The sequence below is a fragment of the Gobio gobio genome, assembly GCF_949357685.1.
Source record: "Gobio gobio genome assembly, chromosome: 1".
Taxonomy (NCBI): Eukaryota; Metazoa; Chordata; class Actinopteri; order Cypriniformes; family Gobionidae; genus Gobio; species Gobio gobio.
Window position 1 is genome coordinate 25,250,420 of NC_137097.1, and position 8,499 is coordinate 25,258,918.

The 8,499-nt window shown below is 44.4% G+C and overlaps 1 protein-coding gene across 1 annotated transcript; it reads right to left on the reverse strand.

The window, feature by feature from the left end:
* Positions 1-280: 280 nt before the first annotated feature.
* On the reverse strand, positions 281-1,575 carry LOC307120116 (putative nuclease HARBI1; the record flags this gene model as incomplete). Its single annotated transcript, XM_079806988.1, has 4 exons — positions 281-651; positions 757-859; positions 956-1,071; positions 1,143-1,575. The coding sequence occupies 4 exons, from the start codon at positions 1,573-1,575 to the stop codon at positions 281-283; spliced, it is 1,023 nt and encodes a 340-aa protein (XP_079663114.1).
* Between the last annotated feature and the right edge of the window lie 6,924 nt (positions 1,576-8,499).

Sequence of the window (8,499 nt, forward strand, 5' to 3'; positions counted from 1 at the left end):
AAAGCACAGAATCAAAGCATTTACAACAAAAGGATAACACATTCAAAGGTCTGTATATAACACACCCCGCATGTCTGCACACTGAAATAAATGCAGGACAAATCCATACACATCAACTGAACAGACAAATGAATGCAGTAGCCTCCCTGCAAGCTTGTATTACACACAGTATACAGCACAAACATCATAAGAGGCCAAATCAATAAAAAAATTATAAAAATGTAACCCAAATTCCTCTGCCACCGCAGGACATATTTAACCAAAATTGAAAGCAAACATTCTAGCTAAAATAATTCAACACATATTGGTCCCTCAGCAGCCGACCACTGTCGTCATCAGGGAAGATTGCCGGATTGTCCCAGTCCATGGCTGGTGGCACTCTGGGGGCCCTCTCCTTCCTCAGGCAGGCCACATTGTGGAGGACAGCACAAGCCACAGTAATGTCACATGCCCTCACAGGGCTGACCCTTAATTTGTGAAGGCAGTGAAAGCGTGCCTTCAGGAGGCCAAAGGTCATTTCAACTCTGGCCCTGGTCCTGGCATGGGCATGGTTGTAGGCCTGCTGTGCTTCCTGGGGGTCTGTGAAAGGTGTCAGGAGAAAAGGCTGGCAGCCATACCCCCTGTCTCCCAGCAACACACCAGAGAATTCACCTGTGAACACAAAATCTCATCATTACTACCTCATAAACAGTGATATTCTTGACACAGTCATGATGTAAAAAGTGGTTATTAATAGGGGTTGTATGTGTGGCTCACCTTGTGATAGGCGCTGATAGATTTCAGAGGCCCGAAAGATTCTGGAGTCATGGACTGAGCCAGGCCATTTTGCCACAACATTGCTGATCACACTGCAGACCATCTGAAATCATAAGATGAGGAATATTAAACCAATCAATGCACATCACTGGCAATGCACAGTGTTCATCAATGGACAATATCAAAAAGTTATGCTCACCTGAACATTAATGCTGTGAAAGGATTTCCTATTCACAAAATCTGCCTCATGGGCACCTGAGGGGGCTTTTATCCTTATGTGTGTGCAGTCCAGTGCACCAATGACATTGGGGAAACCTGTCACACAAAGTAATGAGTATCCTACTACGGGTGTTAACAGTTGTCCTGTAATTTGTAGATCCTCTTACCTGCAATCCTATAGAATTCCTCTTTGATGTCACAGAGTCTTCTGTGGGGAGGGAAGGAGATGAAGACATCTGCTAATGCTTTGATAGCCAGACACACACTCCTTAGTGTGCGGCAAATTGTGGCCTTGTTCAGCTGTTCTGCATCCCCAACGGAGTACAGGAAGGCTCCACTAGCAAAAAAGCGCAAGGCCACACAAACCATTTGCTCCACACTCAGTGCATGGCTCCGTGCGGTGCGGTGCTTAATCCTGGGACCCAGCAGTCTGCACAGATACCTGATGCCATCTGCAGAAAACCTGTATCTTTCATATAGATGGTCATCATGATAGGCCAGTGGGTCCAACCGGTCCCTGAAGACCCTCTCTCGCCTGAAGGCTCTCCTGAGCACAAGTGCTTCTTCATCCACCACATCTCGCAAGAATGGGCACGCCATTGTCAGAGCAGAAAGGAAACACCATTTTGGCCCTTCATATAGGCTAGTGGCCACACCTGGCGCTGGGGGGTGCCTTATAACGATGCTTATTTCAATTCAAATTCAATTCAATTCAAATTTATTTGTATAGCGCTTTTCACAATACACATTGTTTCAAAGCAGCTTTACAGAAAGTGCATTTCATAAATGTACATTGAAAAATGTTAGAAAGAGAATGTTAAAGAAAAATGTTAGAATAAGTTAATCAATCGTGTATTATTTTAGGCCATAACACTGGCGTCGAGTCGTCTCATCACAGGTGTTGTTATTTGTACTGATTGCTGGGGAAAATAAAAAAAAACAACTAAAAGATGCCGCTGGTCCTGTGTGCTCACAATGGGAGCTCATATGTCATGGCTCACTTGACTTAACCTTATATTTTTTATTTTAAAGATGTGTCATCTTCTTGGAGCTGGGGGAGGAAAGGAGAATAATGATTAATACATTTGTTACAGGTAGCATATAGTGTACATTGAAGGCATAACTCACCTCCCGCTCAAGTTTTTTTATTTCAAGGTCCAGTTTCCTAACTGTCCTCTTTTTTATTTCGGCCTCCAAATCAAGATTTTCCATCTTTTTCTTCTTGTACTGCATGTCTATATCTGCCAGTTCTATTTGGCGCCGGAGGTGGTTGCCATACAACTGTCTGATAGCTTGTGAGGTCTGTGAACACAATACAATTAGCGCAGCGGGAATTTGGCACGATGTAGTGTCCTTCCATTAATACGCACTATGTTGCCAGGCTGGCTTTCCCACTGTACAGCATCTGGGTCCTATTACAGAAATGAGATTTTGTGATTTTGTGTGGGCTCCAAATGATAACTCCTCACCATTGTAGACTAAATAGTACTTTCACAGGCTTGACATGATACCTCATGCCTTCTTGAATCCAGAGAGATGGTCTCCTCATCATCATCGCCGTCATGTGCTGTTGCTGCTGCTCTGTGGCCTTCACCCTATCACATTTAATTGGATTCATATTGAAGCTAGAAGACAAGACATGCCAGGCCTACAGTATACCTTTGATGGAGTACTCACTGGATCAGCATCGTCTGGTGCTTGTGCTGGTGGCTCTAACAGTAACACAGTGCTGCCAGACACTGCAAGGCAATAGGCAAACCAAAGTCAGACAGTCCAAATGGATTCAATATGAATGTGGTTGTGTCCCATGTAGAGATGGAAGGACATACCTTGTATGAAGTGGGTGGCATCTTGGGAGGGACCTATGCTTGTCTCTTTCCCCCCAGGGATCCCCTCCAACACGGGCCTGCCTTTATTTAGCTCCAAGGCCATGTCCTCTGCTGGGGTGAGGTCAGCTTTTGGTGACCCACCACCCGTGCCTTGTCTGTGGGTATTCTTTTTCACTGCTAAAACAGTACAGACAATGTGTGAGCAGCCACCTTCTGGGTAAAATATATGCTTGTGCATTGTTAAGTATTAGTCAGGGCCCTTACCATTCTGGAGAATGTTCTTGTATTTGATTTTGACTTGCTGCCATGTCCGTTTTGGCCCAGTCATGTTTAATCTACATCACACACACACGAAAAAAGATACTTTCTTTATCACACAAGAACATTCAATGGAGTCAGTGAGCAAGCGACTTTGACTCCTTTGAAAGGCGCTATATAAATTAAAGTGATTATTATTATTATTATTATTAGCTCATCTATTTATTCAATTCATTTTTATTTTATGTATAGCGCAATCACAATTGTTTCATTGTTTCAAAGCAGTTTTACATTAATAAAAGCAGGAGAACACAGAAAAATCGGTGGACAACATAAGAAGCACAGTACAACGGCTTCTAAAATTAAACCGTACTACTGAGCGTAGTAATAATGTAAGGCTTTGATAATAATTTATCAAAGCCTTATACAGTGTGATGGAGTTACTTTACACAATTTAACTCATATCTGCAGTCCATGTAAATAAATTCAACTGTTTCATAATCAGAGTACAACTGCGTTTTTGGAGATGTGAATAAACTATTTGGATTGTAATTGTGATGTTTCAGCGGAGCGGTGAGTGTGTAATTGTGCACTACTTACGCATTCAGGCGGTCTGCAATACTTTGCCACGCTTTTTCCCTTTGTTTTATCACTGTGGCGGTGTTGCCTTTCTTCTTAATTATATCTTTTACCTCCTCGTATGCCTCCATGAGGATTTGTGCCTCCGACGGGGAAAAGTACGCTGCTCTGGTTGCCATGGTGAATCAGCGAATCTGTGATCGGTGGCAGGTCTATTTGAGTGAGCCGTGAGCGCGCACCTATCCAGGATTGGTTTCACCTGGCTTGATGAATCCGTGTCTGCTCATCCTGGCTTGGTGTTTGTGCAACCAATTAAGCCTGGACGCACCTGTTTTGGCTTCATTGAGCTCAGCTCAGTCATTTATCTTGGATGTCTTAATTCTACTTTTGTGCAACAGGCCTCAGGAGATAAAAAAGGTTCATTAAATGGGATTGGGATGTTGTCTTTTATTCTGGACGGCAAGGGCAGTGATTGCATGTATTTTGCAGTATTAAACATGTATTTATATCGATTTCATCAGGCTCCGAAAATTCCTCAAAAAGAACACAAAGAATGGCCTTCTCGGCTGCCATAGTTACAACTCTTGCGTCACCAGAACAGGGTGTTCAACGCAGCACCGTTTCCCTTTAAAACACCTTTTGCAACGTTTTGTCGGGGCTGAACGCAGCCCAGGTTAGATTCACAGAGTAACGGCCCCAGGGACAGTTGTGGTAAAAAATAAAACATATCCCTTTACATGTGTAGGGGGAAAATAAATTGTTATAAATTGAATTTTTTTTATCAATTATAAGAAATTGGGATCTATTGACTTATTTGGGGAATTCCTGAAAGAATCGTCTAATAAATGTTTAATGAGAACATCTATAGACTATAGTCTATTACTCAAATTAGGGATGCACCGAAATGAGAATTCAGGGGTTTTGAAACCAAAATTGAAACTAATATTAATGATTTCTTGTTTTAAATTTGTTTTTTTTATAATTGTATTATTATTATTATTATTATTATTATTATTATCTAACTTTTTAATTAGTAATTAGTAGTGAGAAGACACAAAAAAATTAAGTGACTGCATTGTGTTATTGCTTAAATATTTTTTTAACTCTCAATGAACTGTATTATTAACTTACCATTGTGTTAGTAAATGTATTACAATAATACTTTCAACTCTGAATTTGGCAATATTGTTAATAGATTTTTTCCTAGGTAAATTTCTATGCACGTCTGTGATTTTAGACAACAGTTTATGATCGGGACTTTTATTTTGGCATCTACGTGTGACGTCATAAGGCCGCGCCGCGCTCCTGCATCTGTTGTGATTCTGCAGTATGGGTAAAATCTTGCCGTGGCAGGGGCAGCTGCCAATGAGACCTGTCACTCTACCAGTCACCGCTTGTGGCAGCTGTCACTCGACCCGTCACCGCTATATGCGCCTGTCACTCGACCCGTCACCGCTATATGCGCCTGTCACTCGACCCATCACGGCCGTAAGCGCCTGTCACTCGACCCGTCACGGCTATATGTGCCTGTCCCTCGACCCATCACGGCTATATGTGCCTGTCCCTCGGCCCATCACGGCTATATGCGCCTGTCCCTCGACCCATCACGGCTATATGTGCCTGTCCCTCGGCCCATCACGGCTATATGTGCCTGTCCCTCGACCCGTCACCGCTATATGCGCCTGTCACTCGACCCATCACGGCCGTAAGCGCCTGTCACTCGACCCATCACGGCTATATGTGCCTGTCCCTCGACCCATCACGGCTATATGTGCCTGTCCCTCGACCCATCACGGCTATATGTGCCTGTCCCTCGGCCCATCACGGCCATAAACTCTTATCACGCGACCCGTCACGGCCGTAAGGTCTTATCACGCGACCCGTCACGGCTATATGTGCCTGTCCCTCGACCCATCACGGCTATATGTGCCTGTCCCTCGACCCATCACGGCTATATATGCCTGTCCCTCGGCCCATCACAGCTATATGTGCCTGTCCCTCGACCCATCACAGCTATATGTGCCTGTCCCTCGACCCATCACGGCTATATGTGCCTGTCCCTCGACCCATCACGGCTATATGTGCCTGTCCCTCGGCCCATCACGGCTATATGTGCCTGTCCCTCGACCCATCACAGCTATATGTGCCTGTCCCTCGACCCATCACGGCTATATGTGCCTGTCCCTCGACCCATCACGGCTATATGTGCCTGTCCCTCGACCCATCAGGGCTATATGTGCCTGTCCCTCGGCCCATCACGGCTATATGTGCCTGTCCCTCGACCCATCACAGCTATATGTGCCTGTCCCTCGACCCATCACAGCTATATGTGCCTGTCCCTCGACCCATCACAGCTATATGTGCCTGTCCCTCGACCCATCACAGCTATATGTGCCTGTCCCTCGACCCATCACAGCTATATGTGCCTGTCCCTCGGCCCATCACGGCCATAAGCTCTTATCACGCGACCCGTCGCGGCTGTAAGCTCTTATCACGCGACCCGTCATGGCTATATGTGCCTGTCCCTCGACCCATCATGGCTATATGTGCCTTTTCAAAGTTATGTTTACACCAGGGGTGTCCAAACTTGGTCCTGGAGGGCCACTGTCCTGCAGAGTCACACAAATTATTATTTTTTTTTGGTCATCTTTATTTCCTACAAATACAAAAGCAATAGTTCGTTTTTTTCCTGTTGGGTCTTAATATCCTTCCACCACATCCTCTTCATCTATCAGGGGTGCTGGTGTTTTGCGAGCCTCTGAGTAGAATGAGTTGAAATATGGCTATAATTCAGTGAGTACCATGATGTAAATCCATTTCTTTCCTATCCGTGTCATTTGAGCCATCTGTAATGGTGTATTGATTCTCTCTCATCAGCATTACCAGTGTGTGTTTTTAGAAATGTGTGGCCACCAGGGACGGATTGGTAATCTGTGCGTTCTGGAAAAGTCCAGAACGGCCGTCCAACTGAGGGCCGTCGCCCGGCCGTCGGCAAAAAAAAAAAAAAAAAAAAAAGTCTATGGCTAGCAGAAAACGTAAGGAGAAAGGTGGATGGGGAAAAAGTTTCCAAGTCTCTCGAGTCGAGACTACTGGCTTTTTGGTTGCAGTGCAACTGCCAGCACACTACATCACTTAGCCACACTGAGACTGTAGAGGACCAGCAAGTGGAAGCTGAGCCTGAGCTTCCACAGCCTGGTCATGATGAGGAGGGACAGACAGAGTTAACTTCACACCAGCAAGAGGTCCTGGTAAATGCCAGTAGTAGCAGGACACATTATAATAGGCTGCCTTTATCCCTATCTTAGTGAATTGCATAGTCAGCTAGCTATCAACATGGGTGTGCATGGGGTGGAATGTGTATTCGTTTTAACCGAATCGGCACAGGCGTCACTGCTCGGTGCATGAATTTACATGGAGAATACACAATATAAAAATAAATAAAACTTGCGCGAAAATGAATGTGTGTGTGTGTGTGTGTGGGAGAGGTGCGGGCGCGATGCCGCGATCGAACAGTGGAAACATAAAAACAATACATACTCCGTCATTTTGTTCATACAGGACATCATTCAAACTGCCAAGTGTTTGCTTATATTTGTGTACACTCGTAATAAAACAAAACATTGTGCTTTTGTCAAACTGAACTCTTGTCAAACTGTAACCTACTGTCATCTAACACACACACACACACACACACACACACACACACACACACACACACACACACACACACACACACACACACACACACACAGTTTAAAAGCAAAAAATATGTATCCAACCCCATTTAAAAACAGTCTGTAGGTGTCATCTTTTGGACATTCATCATCGTATTGCATTGGTTTTCATTTCTTTCATTCACTTTGTTGTATATGAGAGGTTGTAGTGATGAGCTCACATTTTCTGCTAGAATGAAGACTAAGGTATTGAATTAAACGGGAAAACATCAGGCATGCATTGCTACCACTCTAAACGTGCTAACATACACGGAAGGGGGCTAAATAATTGACAACTTTTGTTTAACCAAAAAATCCTAGCTTGCACTTTCTGTCTGTCTTCCATCAGAGTGCAGTTTTTCCTTGTCTTTGGAATTGGCACAATGTGGTGGTTGTTTGTGAAAGCTTCACAGATAAAATTAATAGGGCCTAGCCATTTTCATCATTTCACACCCTTAACCCCTTAAGTTTACTAGCCCGTTAGCCCTAACCTAACCCTAACCCTATAAATCAAAGTTTATTATCATCATTGGTTTTGAGATGTTACTTGTTGTGAATACCTTGTCTGATAGTCTGACAGTATTGTGGCATAGTACATCCTGGCTAGTGTCTGTTGCGCACGGCTAAGGGCGAATGGCCGGATGATGGGCCTATTTGGGCGAAAGTCCAGGGCTGTTTTTTAGCCCCAGTCCGTCCCTGGTGGCCACTGCTCGATCTATAATACACGCGTATTGGTTCTTGGACATATGTACTCCTGTATTACCCCTTTTCCACCAAGGCAGAGCTAGATCTAGATCGGAGCCAGAGCCCAGTTTCAAATCGGTTCTTTGTGTTTCCACACCCAAAGCCCCAGCTCGGAGCCAGGAAAAGTGGTTCTTAAGTAGCACCAAAACATTGCTGGGCTAGAACAGGGCTAGAAGTAAGAACCGATTACGTCAGGCGCTGGGGGCGGGGTCAACAAGACCAACACAAACTTGAGATCTGCCATTGTTGAAATAGCAGCTAATGGAGCTAACAGCTGCTGCTCGTTTGTAATCTCCGTCTATACAAATTACGGCGAACTGCATGAATGCGTTGGATTCGCTGTGTTTTCGTTGTGTTTTGATGCCGATGTAGGATCGTAAAGCCATGTGAATCAATAGTAA